The 17,681-nt window shown below is 47.8% G+C and overlaps 1 protein-coding gene across 2 annotated transcripts; it reads left to right on the plus strand.

Moving 5' to 3' along the window:
• The first annotated feature begins 294 nt into the window (after window positions 1-294).
• Window positions 295-10,007, plus strand: LOC111162309 (NADH:ubiquinone oxidoreductase subunit AB1). 2 transcript variants are annotated; one of them, XM_022526641.1, is made up of 5 exons: window positions 295-481; window positions 6,292-6,408; window positions 7,892-7,979; window positions 8,905-9,004; window positions 9,786-9,987. In XM_022526641.1, exons 1-4 carry the CDS (start codon window positions 314-316, stop codon window positions 8,994-8,996), a joined length of 465 nt encoding a protein of 154 aa, XP_022382349.1. In that variant the 5' UTR covers window positions 295-313; the 3' UTR covers window positions 8,997-9,004; window positions 9,786-9,987. The 2 variants fall into 2 exon arrangements, with proteins under 2 accessions (XP_022382349.1, XP_022382350.1); XM_022526642.1 differs by having other exon boundaries at window positions 303-481; window positions 8,905-10,007.
• Window positions 10,008-17,681: the final 7,674 nt, after the last annotated feature.

Consider the following 17,681-nt stretch of genomic DNA (forward strand, 5'->3'; position numbering starts at 1 on the left):
ATTGCAACGTCAAAACTTCTAAACAAATCTGTGCCAGAACATTTAGAGAATATATAAAAATAATTTCCTTTCTTGTGTCAATCATTAGTATTTAGGGAAAGACCGGAGGAGCGAGGTTCTGGCCCTACCAGCCTTTTGCGTCTGGCCCTGAATGGCAGGACCGCGCACCCCGGGGGAGCAGTACCGCCAGGAGCCGCTAGGGGCCGCTACGGCCATTGGCGTCCGCCTGCGCCGCTCTGTGCGTCCTGTACGCCGAGCGGAGAGGAAACTGGGCCGGAGGGCGCGGCGCAGTGCATCTTGGGTCGGCGTAACCATGGCGGCTCGTGTCCTTTCAGCTTGTGTCCGCCGACTGCCCGCGGCCTTCGCGCCGCTGCCCCGGGTTCCCACGCTGGCCGCAGCCCGGCCGCTCAGCATCACCCTGTGCCCCGCGGGGGCCCGGACGAGGCCTGGGGCTCCGCAGACAGCCTCGGTGCTCGCGCAGGTGACTCGCGGTGACTTTGCTGGGGCTTGGCAGGGGTCAGGGATTGGGGTGGTGCGGGGGAGGGGCCAGGCAGCGGGGCCACGCGAGCCACGGCGGGGGTGACCGGGCGACATCTGGCTTTCCCCCCGTCCCAGTCCCTCACGGTGCTTGGTCGACCCCAGACCGGAGTGCAGTCCTAACAATGAAACATCCTTGGGTTCGAATGCTAGCAGCCACTTTGCGAAACTTTGGGCAAGTCTCTTGACCTCGCCACTCTCGGTCTGAACAGCAAAGTGGAGGTACTAGTCTCTACTTCGTGGAGGTGCAATGAGGTTTTGAGAGCACCTATTTGGGGTGCTTGTAAACCTCCCCATATTGGTCCCAGTTGGTCGTAGTGATAACGACAAATTCCGTGGTAGCTTTGTAGGGGAAAATTGATGACAGGGTGCAAAAAGGAAGTCACACTGGCCTACAACCTTCTCCAGAGCAGTCTGAGCCCAGGATTTCTCCCTGTAATGTCTTTTGCCCGTTTACGGGCCTCCTGGAAGTAAAGATAGGGGAAAAGTAGTATCTAGCTTTTCTGTCCGATGACACCTTTGTGAGACAGAAATTCTTGTTACGGTAGTGATTTTCAGCCCTAGCTGCACATTCAAATCACCTGAGTAGCTTAAAGGAGGGGGGGTGCAAAAGTCCCTTGCTCCCCACCCCCACCCCTTTTGATTTACTTCTCAGAGATGAGGCACTGGCATGTGTTTTCATTTAAGTTTGCCACATGACTAAAGGGTTCGGCCGAGATCAAGTACTGCCTTAAGGTAGAATAAACTCTCAAGGCCAGGTTGAGAAACCCCCAAACCTGTGAACTTAATATGATAGTGGTTTTAGCATTTCAGTATTGAATACATTTAGAATAAAACATAAGGATGCCCAGACCAAATCAGTCATTATCTCCAGAGTTGGGGTCTGGGTGTCTGTTTTTAGAAGTCATCAAGTGATTCTTTTGTGTGGCTAGAGTTGAGATGTACTGACCATGTAATGGATTAATTCATAGGGCATTGGCCCCATTGCCTGAATCAAAAGGTTAACAGTGTCACCCTGAAATTAAGAGTTAAAAGGGCATTATGTAGACTTGCCAAGTATTTTGTTCCTGAGACTGATTTCCACAGTAAGCTAAAATGCAAAGTGATTGTCCTTATTCAAAGAGCACTGATTCTCAGACTTAGTTGTTACAGATCCCTTGGGTTAAAATATAGATTCTGGAAAGGGGCCCAAGAGGCTTCATTTCCAATGGGCTCCCAGAAGATTCTGCTGCTGCTGGTCCTTGGACCATGCCTTGAATAGCAGGGTGCCCAGAGAGGTTACCACTACCTCTGCTTGGTTCATACACAGCAGAAGCAGCATTTTATTTATATTTATAAAGTGGTTTTGACTACGTGTTCCCATTTAAATCCTTTGCCGATTGAAGAGAGAGTAAATACTTGTTCATTCAAAGAAACTGAGGGACAGGCTATGTGCCAGACCTTATTTTAGGTGTTGAAGGGTACAGAGATACATATAAAGGAAAGATACGAGGTAATATCTCATTGGACACTGCAGCCTCATGTTAAAGTTGCCAGCTCATTCCCTGCTGCCGTGTTCCCAAGGCTGTTTACACTGTTTGTCTTGGTTGGTTCTTTACCTCGCTGTTCCTGCCCCTTGGCACTTTCTTTCTAATCCTTAAATGCTGGTAAATTCCAAAGATCTCTTACCCACAATCTCTTCCTTGTCTGTGTCTTCACTCTGTTCCCCTGTTTCCCAGTTACCCCAAACTTCTACCTCCAGGCCTTGCTCATTTCATCTGGACTGTTGCTCACTGCACCTGTTCTGTTCCATTAGATTTTTTTTTCTCCTCAGATCCAGATCCTTTGCTGACTCCAGGGCAGCTAGTTCTTCATTTATATTCCAACTCTTTTCCCTCCCAAAAGGAGTTAAAGCAGTTCTCCTGGATATAAAAATATGAGACGGTATAAAGCAGAAGGTAAGAAAAAAGGGTAGTGGCCTAGAATGGAACCTGGAAGTCTTGTACTTTATCCAGACGGCACAGATCTGAACTGTCTCAAAGCCAGAGCACAGAGAGGACTTCCTAAGAGTTCTGTGGGGCACAGTACCCAGATGAAGGCAAAACGCGTATGCAGGCAGGGTTCAGCTGTTTTGTCTTTTTCAAGTGTCTGCAGTGCTGGGCCTCTTGAACCTCAGAGCCTGTGTCCCACCTTAACCTTCAGTCTTTAGTCATGAACTCATTTCTTCCCACACAGACCCACAATGAGTCCCATGCCTCATTTTCTTGGCCTGGCCTTTCCTCCTTGAATGTCCTTGTCCTTCCAAGGCTAACTCCAAGTTTGGTATCTCTTCCTTGCTTGTCAGGGACTGAATGACAGTTCTTGTTCAAGAAGCAGCCTACAAATATGTCTGTCATGGCTCTTGCCACATTTTTTTTTTTAAGATTTTTTAATTTATTTGAGAGAGAGCGCATGAGTTTGGGGACACGCAAAGGGAGATGGAGAAGCAGACTCCCAGCTGAGCAGGGAGCCGGCCACGAGGCTGGATCCCAGGACCCTGGGATCATGGCCCAAGCCAAAGGCAGATGCTTAACCAACTGAGCCACCCAGGTGCCTCTCCTCCTACATTTTTATTACAACTTAAATAATCTATTTGGCTTGATCTTTCCCATTAGACCTTAAGCTTCTCTGAGGGTAGTGGTCATGTTTCATTTTTCTTTGTAGTTGCAACCCACAGCACAGTGCTTGGCATATGAGGCAGAGTTCTCAGGCTGCTGAGACAGTCCTGTGTGTGAAGACAAGACATAGCCACAGGTGAGGACAGGTGTGCGTACAGCACAGAAGAGAGACCTAACGAGCACTCCCGGTGAGCACAAACCCAGAGGTAGCAGTTGCTCACGCACTCAGCAGGGTGTGACAGCACGTGCAGAGGCTGGGAGCTCCTGGTGCTCTTACGGCTGACCCTCAGGGTGTCTGTAGAATGGAGAGACCCAAGTCAAGATAAAGATGCAGGCATGTTGTGAAGGGCACTGAGGAATGTGGATGTTCTGTTTAGGCTGCAGGGAGTGAACATGAAACAAGGTTTGTTGAATAAGTGAGATCTTTCCTTCTAGTCAGCCAGGCTGGGACACCCAGTAAACATGATGGTGAGACAGTGGGAAGAGTGGAGGTGGGCTCTCAGGTCTCTGGCCAGAGCACCAGGTGGTTGATGAGGAATAGAGGTCTTTGAGCAGGCATTTTGGAAGACAGGTAAGGAATGTATTTCCAAACTGACGTGGAGGTGTCTGTTCCCAGGGGGAGCAGCCCAGGGGGCAGGTGGCGGAGCTGGCCGGCAAATCACTCTCCTAAGCTTTAAACTGAGGTTCCTCAGTTTCCCCTAGAGATGTACTGAGTGGAGACAGATGAATTCTGATAGATGAACCAGGTTATTGGTTTCTCCTAGTCTAGAGGGAAGTCACTCTTTTCCTGCACACAGTGCCCTCTCCTACAGCTATGGGAAGTGACTTGTGTCACGTAGAGTTGTTAAGTGTAGATCTCCGGGGGGAAGACAACGCCAGCAACATTGTTGGCTGCCGGGGACACTGCTGAGCTGCTTGCCTGTTCGGTGCCTCCTCTTTTTTGTAACAGCTGAGATGGAGCAGGAAGGAGGCAGTAAGGCCCTCCCCAGAGGCCAAGGTGGGAGGCCAGGGGCGGGATGCCTTTCTCTGTCTCCGTTTCCTGTCTGTAAAATGGGACTGATGTCAGAACTAAAGGAGGCAATGGTTTGTAAAGTGCCCAGCACAGCGCCATAGCCTGACTGATAAGAAGTCCCTAAAGAGATCAGAAGGGGAGGCTCAAGAGGGAAGGAGTAGGATCAAGTACTTTGGGCCACAACTGCCACCAGTCTCGGACCCCAGCCTTCCCAGATAGCGCTCAGTAGCACTCACTGTGGGTGTGCCTGGCAGTGCCCTGAGCCTTTCACATTCCCTCAGTGATGCCTCACAGCGGTGCTGGGACCTTTGTACTGTGGCTTATCCCTATTTTACAAGTAAGGAAAGTGGCGTTGGAGGGTTAAGTAACTTGCCCCAGGCCAAACAGCTAGTAAGAAAGCTAGTGCCAGGGTACAGGTGTAGGCAGTCTTATTTGCAGTCGGAGCTGTCACGCACTAGACCTGCCTGCTCCATGCTGAGCCCACTGTAGCCCCCCCACCCCGCCCCGACACTTCGGACTGGCCTGTGCTCTCCAGGTGGAGACCTTTAATTTCTCTATGTGGTGTCCAGTGGCCTAAGTGTGGGGACTTGCTGGTGTGGCTGGGGATGGTCCTGACCCCTAATGGGCCCCTTGGGTCATTATGTAACGTGTCCCCTCCCCAGCCTCATCCTTCCTCCTGGGCTTTGCAGTGAAGCTCCCGTTTTCTCTTTCTCCTCAGCAGTAATCCCTGCTCATACCACTTCTTGATGTGCACACAGACAAGACCTCTGTCAGATCCTTCCCCCTCAAACTTCTCTTTTGTCATCTAATCTCCCTCTTTTCCCTTCTCCGTCTTCATTTTATTTGTGGCTGGGAGACTTACAGTGATTGTAGATAAGTAGGCCTGGAGATGTTCCCCCAGCAGAGGTCTCCGGAACCCACACTGCAGTGGGAAAGGAAAGGACACTGCATACATTGAGACTGAAAAGAACCAGTGCTCTTAAACTCTGAAAGCACTTAGAAATACCTTTAGAATATCCGTGAAGCACCTCATCTAATCTCTTTATAGCTTGCTGATTAAACCTGATTTCAGTACTTGAATTTTTTTTTTTTTTTCCCAAGATAAATATTTCTTAGTGGTGTATACAGGTTTGGTTCATTTGGCAGTGTCATGATTTTCATAGGCCTCTGTCAGGGACCTGAGTACCAACACGCAAACCCACTTTCTAAGGAGAAATGCTGTAAGAACTCCAAATTAACTTACTTAAGAACTCAAGTGAACGTTAAAAGGTAAAGAAACCAGTTCAGATGAGGGACTTCCACAGGGAGCGGGACTGTCAGGCACAGCTGCTGTTTCCTCTTGTTCTGCAGTGTACCTTCCACGGCATTACGCCTGATGAGCTGTAAGTTGGGGTTCCCTCCGTATTTGGTGAAAGAATCCAGCCAGCAGCCTAATACCTCGCTGATTATCAAGTAGGCTGGTATCACAGACATTTGAGATCCTACTCCCACCACAGCAAAAATCAGAAACGCTCATGGTTTTGCTGGGGGCCATACGACAGGCCCCTCCTGCAGGGAAACAGATGGACCGTGAGGGCTGTGCGGGTTGGTAGCCGGCTCGTTTGTGCTGGCTGAGGTCAGGGGCCATTTTAGACCTTCCCGCGTGTGCTCCTCCAGGGAGCTGCTGCCTCTCTGTTTACCACGACAGCCCTTTCCAGGTGGGCCATTTTGACTCCAGCGTACTGACGATCGAAGGTGACAGGGCCTTACAGGGCAGCCTGGCGCTGTAGAAGGTGGGGCAAGAAGACACACGACTCTGCAGACTCTGCGCGATTTTAGCGGCAGCTCCTCCTGGAGCCAGTAGAGTGGCCAGAGCGCTGGACGCAGGCCCCATGGGGGGCCGAGCCAGGCTCTGAGGGGAGGGGAGGCCCGTTTTTATGCTGCTGGACTGCTAGGGCTTCTGAAAATACCCAGTGTGGTGACTCTAGGTGGCCTAATGGTCCCAGCTGGAAATCAGAGGAGGTGGTTCTCGGAAGCACTAAAAGCTCTGAAAGATTCCTGTAAGCTGGTGCACTGACCTAGAGGCATCTTGGGTTCAACAGCTCTTCCTTCCTGCCCTTGTTCTAGGTTCCGCTCACACAGCTGTGCCGCCAGTATAGCGACGCACCCCCTCTGACGTTAGAGGGGATCAAGGACCGTGTTCTTTATGTCTTGAAACTTTATGACAAGATTGACCCAGAAAAGGTATTTGTGTGGCTTAATGTTCTTTCTTTAAATGAGTATTTATTTAATTTATTTATTTTTAAAGATTTTGTTTACTTATTTGACAGAGAGAGATCACAAGTAGGCAGAGAGGCAGGCAGAGAGAGAGGGGGAAGCAGGCTTCCTGCTGATCAGAGAGCCTAATGCGGGGCTCGTTCCCAGGACCCTGAGATCATGACCTGAGCCGAAGGCAGACGCTTAACCCATTGAGCCACCCAGGTGTCCCTTTAAATGAGTATTTAATCAATGGTACAGACTTCAGAGGGTCCAGAAGGATATTCGGTAGAAGGTCTCCCTGACTCTCACCCACCCGGTTCCCCTTCTGGGAGGCAGCTAGTGGAACCAGCTTCTCCTAGATCTTTCCAGAGATACTCCGTACATATGCAAGGAAGTGTACTCACATATGTACGTATGTGTATATTTTATGTACTATGTGACCTTCATCTCCTACCCTTTTATTTATTTTTAAAGATTTGTTAGAGAATTACGCACAAGTAGGGTAGGAGGAAGGGCAGAGGGAGAAGCAGACTCCTTGTTGAGCAGGAAGGACTCTGGGATCATGACCTGATTAAGGCAGATGTTTAACTGACTGAGCCACCCAGGTGCCCCCACCCCCACCGCTTACCCTTTTTAAAAAGACACAGAAGTGGTAGACTATACTATAAACATTGTTCTGCAATGTTTGCTTTTTTAACTTAACCACTGGCATTTTTCTCATAGTAGTACATAAATTCCTTCTTTAATAATTCAGTCTGCTGTGTAGGTAGGATAGTGGGGTTTTTATTATTGAGGTCGAATTGACAACATTAGTTTCAGGTATACAACATAATGATATTAGTATAATGTGAGTTGAGAAAAGGGGGGGTTGCTCGCCTGGGTAACTCAGTCTGTTAAGTGTCCAACTCTTGATTCCAGCTCAGGTCATGATCTCAGAGTTGTGAGATTGAGCCCCGTGTCTGGCTCTGCACGAGGCTTGGTGCCTGTATAAGATTCTCTCCCTGCCCCACCCCAAAATTGTGAACTAATCTCAGTAAGTCTAGTTAACATCCGTCACCACACATAATCACAGAAATTTTTTTCTTATGATGAAGATTTTTAAGATTACTCTCCAGCAGCTTCAGATACGCAGCTTAGCCTTAAGACTGTAGTCACCACGTTGCACATTACATCCCCAGGATGGTTTTCCCAAGCAGTGATCACAGATCTTACCAAAATATATAAAGTGAAATCCATCATTAGCTTTGTGTGTATTGTTAAGCATTCCAGAACCAGCTTAAGTTAACAAAGCGCACCAAGTATGTGCTGGCACAGCTTAAACATAAAATGGTGGTTATCACTTCATATTTAAAATACGGCCTCTTTACAGTAAGCATCTTCTATGACTTTTAAGTGACATCATACCTTTTATTTTGAGAAGCAGATACTGTCCCATCTGAGTTTTGTGTTTGGTGTTCTTTTCTTGCAGCTCTCGGTAAATTCCCACTTTATGAAAGACCTGGGCTTAGACAGTTTGGACCAAGTGGAAATTATCATGGCCATGGAGGACGAATTTGGTAACAGGATACGTTTGGGGTCTGCACAGTGTGATTCTTGATTTAGGTGGAAGAAATGTTGGGGGTCACAACTGGGATTTGAGTCAAATATATAAAGAGCCCCCGCTCCCCCCAGTGCGCTTACAGGGGTAAGGTGGGTGGGTCAGGTGAAGTCAACACCAGGGACAGTGCACTCACTTAGAACGTACTTGACATGGGGCTAGCAGAGTGCCCAGTGTGGTGCCGAGGGCAGAGTGACCAGGAAAGGCCTGGGGGTGGGATTTGGGTGCTCTAGGTGGGGGCTCCAAGACGAAGGTAGAACCTCACCTGTGGAGAAGCTGAGCACACCTGAGCACCCTGAATGGCCGTGCCCAGAGAAGTAACTGGGTGTGCCCAGGACACAAACACACGCACACATAGGCCTGGTTTCCCATCATGCCTCCCTCAGGTTATGCTTCTTTCTCAGACGGTTGTACACAAGAGACCTTTTAAGGGTCCATGGCTCAGTTTTGAGTAAGTTGCCTGAATGAAAGCGAAGGGGCTTCTTTGCTATCCTACAGAGCAGAACGTGGTTCAAGTTCCTCACAGATTATGCTCACTAGAGGGATGGTATCAGTTAGAGGTAGGATGGGAACATGGTCATGAAAATGTTCTGGAATTAGGTGATGGTGATTGTTGCACAACTTGTGAATACACTAAAAAACACTGAATTTTATACTTTAAATGGATGAATTTTCTATCCTATGAATTACAGCTTTTAAAAAAGAACCAGCTGTTACACCCAATATGATACAATTGTTGTCTAGAACATAACTGGCCCATAACTTAAATGGGACTGAGGGTTGCTGAAAAATTTTGATGTACTTGTGGGTGGTATGGCAGCGTGAGATGCGTTTAATTTTAAAGTATTTGTTTTTCTACATAGCATTTTACATTTTACTTTTAGGGTTTGAAATTCCTGATACAGATGCGGAGAAGTTAATGTGTCCACAAGAAATTGTAGATTACATTGCAGATAAGAAGGATGTATATGAATAAAATATCAGGTAAATAATTTGACTTACAGAATGATGTCTTCCCATAGAATTAATCTCTCTGTAGTTCTTCAGTAAAGTAGGAAGACCCGGGAAGAAATGCAAACATTGGAAATCCTTGACAGATTTTCACTGGTTATAAAACAGAGGTCCTCTCTGGTTATCTGCCACTCAGAGGGGGCTGGCATTAGTGATTATCTTTATCCTTGAGACAGGCCATGAACAGTTCATTCTTGGACAGGACTTCCTTGATTGTCAGCCTTCCTCACAAAAACGGTCTTGTACAAAACACCGAGCAGGGCAACCCAGAAGCAGAGACCCCTACCGCCCTCGGTTTCACCTTGGAAGCCAGCCTAGCCTGCTGTCCCGGAACCTGAGATGGCCTGACTCCTTAATCAGGCAGGAGACGCCTCCTGGGTTAAGAGGCTAGACTCTGGAGTCAGAGAGCTTTATTCTCAGCTCTGTCAAGGTCTGTAAGTCTGGTGATCTTGGGCAGGCTGCCTAGCCTTTAAGCCTGTTTCCTCAGATGGAAAATGGGGATAAGGATAGGACTTACCTGAGGCTTTCCTGAAGGTAAAATTCAGTAGTGTATACAAATTACTTAAGACAGAACATGTAAAGAAGCCTGTCAGTAAACATTAGCTGTTTTTCAGGCTCTAGTATTATGATCAGTTGACTTTTTAAAAATAAACATTGTATTAAGTGTCTGTAACTTTGATTACCCTATATTGAGCACATCAAATCACCGAAAGTGCACCAAAAAGAAACACTGAACTAACTTTGTCTTTGCCAGACCCCCTTTTTTCACTGAGAGAAGAGTTGGAAGATGCTGGCGAGTGTCTGGAAGTGAGAACGCGTTTTGGCATTATTGCTGCCTTTGACAGAGTAATTCTGTTTAGACTTGTATTTAAATTGTCTGTTTTTTCCTTTGAAAATAAATCTATAAAGCCAACATTTTTCTTAGTCTTCAGTTTTTCAGTGCCTATAAAGTGCTTATTTATATTGACTTTGCTTAATATTTTATCAAGCAGGCTTCTGTTGGGCGTGGAGCCCAGTGCAGGACTTGGAACTCATCATCCCGAGATCAAGACCTGAGCCAAGATCAAGAGTCAGATGCTGGGGCGCCTGGGTGGCTCAGTGGGTTGGGCCGCTGTCTTCGGCTCAGGTCATGATCTCGGGGTCCTGGGATCGAGTCCCGTGTCGGGCTCTCAGCTCAGCGGGGAGCCTGCTTCCCTCTCCCTCTCTCTCTGCCTGTCTCTCTAACTACTTGTGATCGCTGTCAAATAAATAAATAAAAACCTTTAAAAAAAAAAAAAAGATGCTTATCTGACTGAGCCACCCAGGCACCCCAAGTCTTAACTTTGCTTAATAATTTTAAAGATTTTCTGATTAGTCACTGGTATTCATGCATATAAAGAATGACTCTTCTAGCAGTGCATCGGAAATTTCTCTCCCATTGTCTTCAGTATAAGGAGTGAGTATTAGTGAAAAAAGAACTTTTTGTCTTAAGTTTATCAGTTGTGTAGCTGGCACCAGCATGTGTGACCAGCTTTTCCTCCCTCTCTTACGGATCTCTTTCCAAATTAACAGAATTTAATCCTTTGGGAGGATAGAAAGTTCTCTTGGCTCCTGGAAGGTCAGTTTGACCTGGGTCCCTTTGCCCTCCTTCAGTAAGTAGCCGCACCACACCTTTTGTTCTTAGCACTGTGTGAGGTCCTGTGAGGGCGGAAGCAGCCAGTTACCTGGCTCCTGATGAGCTTTCGCTGGAGACCTGTCAAAGTAATTGCTTTACTTTTACTGAAACTGCTAGTTGGTAGGAGGGAGGAAATCAAGGGCTTGTGATAGGTAGCAAGTAGTGACACCGAAGTGCAGGGACTGTGAGGGACCCTCAGCTGGCAGAGGCTCCTGTGGCTGTGGGTTGAGATGGGCCTGGGTTCCCTCCTGGGGACACCGGATGCTGCCAGTTCCTGCTCTGTCGCTCCAGGTACATGAGGCAGACAGACCTCCTTCATCAGTAACAGGAAGCACTCATCATTACACTGCAGCTTATATACATTTTTTTTTAATATTTTTATTTATTTATTTGACCGATCACAAGTAGGCAGAGAGGGGGAAGCAGGCTCCCTGCTGAGCAGAGAGCCTGATGCAGGGCTAGATCCCAGCCAGGGATCTGATCATGACCTGAGCCGAAGGCAGAGCCTTAACCCACTGAGCCACCCAGGCGCCCCGCTTAAATATACACCTTAATACTGTACAAGTTCTTGGAAGATGCCGTATTGGCGCATAAGAAGCATCCTTAATCTGGCACAGCAGCACCTAATCCGCAAATAGCTTGAGTGCTTCCTGGGTGCTGGGGAGCCACAAGGGAACAAAACAGGCTGCAGTGGCTCCTTTGATGGGGATGGACCACAGTTTAACATCTGGGGTCAGCTGTTCTGGACCTTTCAGCCCTTGGCAGCTGCACTTTTTGCCCAAAAATGCATCCGTGTTCGTTTCTGCTGAAGGCCCCACAGTTCTGCGGCGCTGGCGCTGAACAGACCGCTTTGCTGCCATCTTAACCACACACGTGGCAGGGATACCCTTTCATGTCCTCTGTAGCTGGGAAAGTCTCAGAGGAGCCAGAATAAGGGGGGAAAGTCACGGAGTCCACACAGATAATTTGCTGATGATGCTACTTTAGGATCTGGATGTGAAGCAGCTGCAAAGATCTTTTACTCTAAGAACCTGCTGGAAAAATCTTTGACAGACTCATGTGCCAACACAGGTAGGCAGTGAACTGGCCCAGAGTAGCATTCCAAAGGGTGTGTGAATTCAAACATAATAAATGAGATTGTGTGCATTTGTTTTTTTGGTAAGATTTTATCTGAGAGCAAGCATGAGTAGGCAGAGAGAGAGAAGCAGACTCTGTACTGAGTGTGGAGCCCAACCCAGGGTTCGATCCCAGGACCACAAGATTATGACCTGGGCCGAAGGCAGATGCTTAACCCACTGAGCCACCCAGGCGCCCTTGTGCATTTGGATTTGATAGTCTCCTGCAAATGCCTTTGAGGATCTGTGGTAGGTCATTCCCTTGCTGCCAGGGTGGCTGTGAGGCCAGTCCTGACCAGCTTCCTGCCCGGTCTCCTGTTCTTTCACATCACTCTTCACTCTTCTGTGTCCCCCCAACAGCAAGCGCATGCATTCACTCCATGAAACCACTCTACGCCCACCAAGGACCAGGCACACTGCAAGGCAGGGCCTGAGCACACATCTCCACTCTCCAAAAGCTCACGGTGTGTAGACTTCACGTCCACGTGCTGCGTCCTACACGGCAAGAGCAGTAATGCAGCAAGCCCCGCTGCTCCCGATCTGATGGGCTGAAAGGGACGTCCACCTCCGGGTCCGCCTGGAATCATTTTACCTGAATCTGATCACAAGGAAATGAATCTAGAACGTGGGACTTTAAAAACATGTGTCATGGGGAAAAAGACCAGTACAACTAACTATTCTAAATTAAAAGGGACCAGAGGTATATCCACTTCATGGAATGTGAAAGGACCAAGGGAAGATGTTTTGAGAACTGGACCGTATGTAGGTGACACAGCAAGTCCTATTTCTCAGGTCTAGTAACAGGATTGTGGAGCACACCTTATTCTCAGGGGACAGAGACACCCTGACATTCTGAGGTAAAGCAACAAGATGTCTCCGGCTAACTTTCAGAGGTTCAGCAAAAGAAGAATAGTGGAAACAGCACAGAGTGAGCAACTGGCAGCCGGGGACAGGCATGTGCACGCATCTGCGCATATGCGTGTCCACTCAACTATTCCTTCCACCGCTCGGTTTGAAAATTGTCAGACCAAAAACGCTGAACTTCCTGATACATGTTACACAGAGTATATAGATGGCATACAGGTGGATAGCCAACCCTATGAGATTGGCTAAATGGAAACAATTTAAAAAAATTTACACAGTGACATGGAAAGATCAATTTTTTTTTTAAAGATTTTATTTATTTGACAGAGATCACAAGTAGGCAGAGAGGCAGGCAGAGAGAGAGAGAGAGAGGAGGAAGCAGGCTCCCCGCTGAGCAGAGAGCCTGATGTGGGGCTCGATCCCAGGACCCTGGGATCATGACCTGAGCCGAAGGCAGAGGCTTTAACCCACTGAGCCACCCAGGCGCCCCAAGATCAATGTTTTAAATAAAACATAAATAGCATGAACCCATGTCTGTAAAACACATATCCAAATGTTAGTAATAAATGCCATGATATGGTAAAAATACACTGGCTTATTTCTGTTAATCAGTATTTAAAAAAAAAAAGATTTTATGTATTAGAGTGAGAAAGAGCATGAGAGGGGAGAAGGTCAGAGGGAGAAGCAGACACCCCATGGAGCTGGGAGCCCAATGTGGGACTCGATCCCAAAACTTGGGGATCATGACTGGAGCCAAAGGCAGTCGCTTAACCAACTGAGGCACCCACGTGCCCCTGTTCATCCGTATTTATTTTTTTTTTAAAGAATTTATTTATTTGAGAGAGAGAGATCATAAGTAGGCAGAGAGGCAGGGAGAGAGAGGGAAGCAGGCTCCCCGCTGAGCAGAGAGCCCAATGTGGGGCTCGATCCCAGAACCCTGAGATCATGACCTGAGCCGAAGGCAGAGGCCTAAACCACTGAGCCACCCAGGTGCCCCTGTTCATCCATATTTTTAAAATTAAAACCAGGGCACCTGGGTAGCTCAGCTGGTTAAGCATCCGACCTTCGATTTTGGCTCAGCTCATGATCTCAGGGTCCTGGACCTATGTGGGGTTCTATGCTCAGCAAGGAGTATGCTTGAAATTCTCTTCCCCCTGCCCTCCCCACTGTGCTCTCTCTCCCTATAAGATAAATAAATAAATCTTAAAAAAAAAATTTATGAAGGAGCACCTGGGTGGCTCAGCGGGTTAAGCCTCTGCCTTCGGCTCAGGTCATGATCCCAGGGTCCTGGGATCAAGCCCCTCACTGGGTTCCCTTCTCAGCAGGGAGCCTGCTTCTCCCTCTCCCTCTCCTGCTATACCCCTGCTTGTGCACACACATGTTCTTGCATGTGCTCTAATAAAATCTTAAATTTTTTAAAAAAATAATATAAAAAAAAATAAAAGTATGTGACAACTGAGCAGAGGTGCTGATGTCTGGGAAAAACGCTGGCAGGCAATGAGGCCCGAGGAGGGCTGCTAACGTTCTGTGGGAGCTGGCCAGGCAGGCAGGAGAGCGGCATTGGTTTGGTCTGCGCCCTGCTACAGCATGAACTCATGGGCAGGCTCCTGACTGTGGCTGGGATCAGGTCACAAAGCAGGGGTTTAGTCTGGTTAAGGAACATGCCAGCAGCAGGTGCTGATAGGATCTATAGGGGAGACAGGGTCAGATATATTTGGCCAAAGGGTGGGCTGAGGGGATGGGAGTGGTGGTTACTGGAAAAGCCCATGAGAAAAATGCAGATTTGGGGATTGGGAGGACAAGGGATGGACTGGGAAGATATTCTGGGAATAAAAATGGCAGCACTTGGTCAGATAAAAAAGGTAGGAGCCTAGGATCTCAAGCGTATGGCGTGGGTGCTGCCTGAGTTGCTGTCTGAAGGGCGACAGAACTAAGGGCAATAGAATTTCAGTTGGGGACTGTTGGGATTTGTTTGCGGGATATCCAAGCAGATGACAACCTGCAAGAGCTCAACAAAAACTCCGGACTGGAGTCTGAGTGTCTGCCAGGCACTTCCCTAGTGCTAGTTCCCTCTACCTGCTAAGTCCCCGCTGAGTTAAGCTCTCTCAGCCTTAAGGGCTTGAAGTGAGAATGACTGACCCTCAGTTCCTAGGATGGATCCTTACATGTGTGACTTTTACCTCCTTCAAGGATGGATCAGACCTAAGAACTGAGTGAGAGGATTACCTACCACCTGAAATTTTTTTTAAGCAAGTACATGTATTACTGTTTTCATTTTATTTTTTTAAAGATTTTACTTATTTATTTGTTAGAGTGAGAGAGAAAGAGCACAGGCAGGCAGAGGAGAAGCAGGCTCCCCGTGGAGCAAGGAGCCCGATGCAGAACTTGATCCCAGGACGCTGGGCTCATGACCTGAGCCGAAGGCAGCTGCTTAACCCACTGAGCCACCCAGGCGTCCCTACTGTTTTCATTTTTAACGTGGTAGCCAATTAATAAATGTCAGGGTTCACAGTTTAAAAACAGAATTTACAAATACAAGTTGGCGTCCTTAACACACCTACAGCTAAACCAGGGAGAGAAGAAAGTCTATAAAAGAAAACAGTAGCCGATCGGTTCTCCACCATAAGCTGCTATCCTAGAGCACAGTCTAGCTACAGGTGAAGCCCGGTGTTGAATGGTAGCCTCTCGCAGGCATGCAAGCCTGGCTTGTGGTTAGCTTCTCTGTGCCCATCTCCTCTAATGGGTGGAGCAGGGGGCGACCAGGGATGTGGTGAAGGGCTGGCAACAACGCGGGTGAATCATCTGACCCAGTGCCCGTCACCCAGTTAAAGATCGATGAAGGAGCTGGTGTCACAGGACCTAAAGGCAATGGGCACAAGTCCCCTACCAAGTAGCTTGTTTTGGGATCTAGCAGGAGGTCAAAACGCTGCTAGGTGGTCTGCCAGAGCTGCTGTTTTCTAGTTTGGTGTCTGAAAGCCCCAGAGCAAGGAATGGTCAACCAGGACATGCCTTAGATGCCTTAGATGTGGAGATCCCCATTCTCAGCGCCCTGAGAGCTCTATCTGGCAAAGCAGAGTGGGGGTTAGCCAGTCAGGCTCCTGACAACCTGACTCGAGTGCCTGCACCGGGCTAGGTCTGAGATTCTGGATTTTCCAGTTATGGGAGCCAAATCACTCTGCTTATGTCATATGAATCAAGACTGTCGTCAAAAACTAAGAGTTCTGAGTCCTGGAGCCCTGAAGTCTATAGGTCCTGGACTTAGATGTGGGAGGGGAGCCAGAGTGATCAGCGGATGGGAGGATTGCGCTCCGCCCCCAGCCTCTGGAACCATGGTTCTGACCAACCATGACAAACCCACGACATAAAAAAGAGCAAAGATTCAGAACAAGAATGGAAGAGGAGATCTGGAGGTCACAGTGTAAATTAAGATGAAAGAAATATATGGGCAAAATTACCTTTAGGTGAGACAGAAAAACCAAGACTAGCAACAATAGAAAAGATAAAATGGTATTGAAAAAAACACAAGATTGTCACAAAGATTTAAGAACAGGCGCATCTGGGTGGCTCGGTTAGTTAAGCGTCTAAACTCTTGATTTTGGCTCAGGTCATGATCTCAGGGTCCCAGGATCAAGCCCCACATTGGGCTCCACACTAGTGGGAAGTCTGCTTAAGAGTCTTCCCTCTCCCCACAGCTCATCCTCTCTCTCAAATAAATCTTTGAACGCACATGAAGATTACGAATTGGAAAAAACTAGCTCTAGAAGATACTTTGGTTTGTTTATCAGGTATTACTGAATCGATAGAGGAGTTTTCTTGGGGAAGACAATGCTGTTGTGATAAGGTATGACAGTCATTCTGAGACCAGTGCTCAATGCCATGATGTCTGCCTGTCTGTCAAACATTGCGGTAAAACAAAGTGCACGTGTGTCTAGGCAAGAAAGCAAGCACGTTTGGTTAATATTTTAAGTAATGGTAAAAGCTAGGTGAAAAGTATGAGGTGGTCACTGTAGCATGTGTCAACTTCTGTAGGTTTGAAAATGTCCAAAACAAAACAAAACAAACAAAAAAAAACAACAGCGAGGAGGGACGCCTGGGTGGCTCAGTTGGTTAAGCAGCTGCCTTCGGCTCAGGTCATGATCCCAGCGTCCTGGGATCGAGTCCCACATCGGGCTCCTTGCTCATCGGGGAGCCTGCTTCTCCCTCTGCCTCTGCCTGCCATTCTGTCTGCCTGTGCTTGCTCTCTCTCCCTCTCTCTCTCTGACAAATAAATAAATAAAATCTTTAAAAAAAAAAACAAAAAACAACAGCGAGGAATCAAAATTAGGTAAGTGGGAGGGGGGTAAAACAGAAGCAAATTTGAGAATTCAGGGTTACAAAATGGGGTGAACAGTAGGAAAGGTTCTATCAAGGAGGGTAAGGCTAACAAGGCTTCAGATCAAAATTAGTCTTGGTAAACTAGGGAAAGCCAGAGGGGTTAATTCTGGCTCAAAGGAGCCAAGTAGTGTTGGCACAGAGCTCATGGGGGAGAAGCATGTCATGTTCCCACAGCATGGATGGCCAACCAGAGCACCTCTCAAGCAAGAGTAGGAAGAAGTCATTGCCTCTTGCCCTAATGACTGTCTGGTTCATGGGGTCCCTACCGCAGAAAGGGATGTTAGTTACTACTGCTGAGAGAATGCTAGACCTCTCCCCAAAAGGTATTGTAGATATTCAGGCTGGAGTTCATCTCATTCTCCATCTGAGGACAGTCGATCATCCTGTAAGTTTGAAGGTGCCTGAAATAACTTCAAAACCGGCGTAAAATCCAGCAGCACCCTCTGTGCACACAGGAGATTCTCCAGGTGGGCAATAGCCACTGTACAGCACGTGGCACGGTCCACCCTTGTCTCCCCTACAGAGCAGATCTTTAAGGACCTGACAGCACTGCTTTGGGATTGAGATACTGGGAAAACAGGGTGGGGGGTGGGGAAGGGGAGGTCAGGGAAGGGCAACTTGACCAGAACCTTCAGGAACATTT

Source organism: Enhydra lutris, unplaced genomic scaffold (assembly GCF_002288905.1).
Source record: "Enhydra lutris kenyoni isolate GAN:26980312 unplaced genomic scaffold, ASM228890v2 scaffoldscaffold90, whole genome shotgun sequence".
Lineage (NCBI taxonomy): Eukaryota > Metazoa > Chordata > Mammalia > Carnivora > Mustelidae > Enhydra > Enhydra lutris.

Excerpts from the sequence above, each read along its gene's own strand:
- LOC111162309 (XM_022526641.1), top strand. The coding sequence starts at position 314 with ATGGCGGCTCGTGTCCTTTCAGCTTGTGTCCGCCGACTGCCCGCGGCC. Across the intron at positions 482-6,291 it reads CAGCCTCGGTGCTCGCGCAG|GTTCCGCTCACACAGCTGTG; the intron begins GTGACTCGCGGT and ends CCCTTGTTCTAG. Across the intron at positions 6,409-7,891 it reads ACAAGATTGACCCAGAAAAG|CTCTCGGTAAATTCCCACTT; the intron begins GTATTTGTGTGG and ends CTTTTCTTGCAG.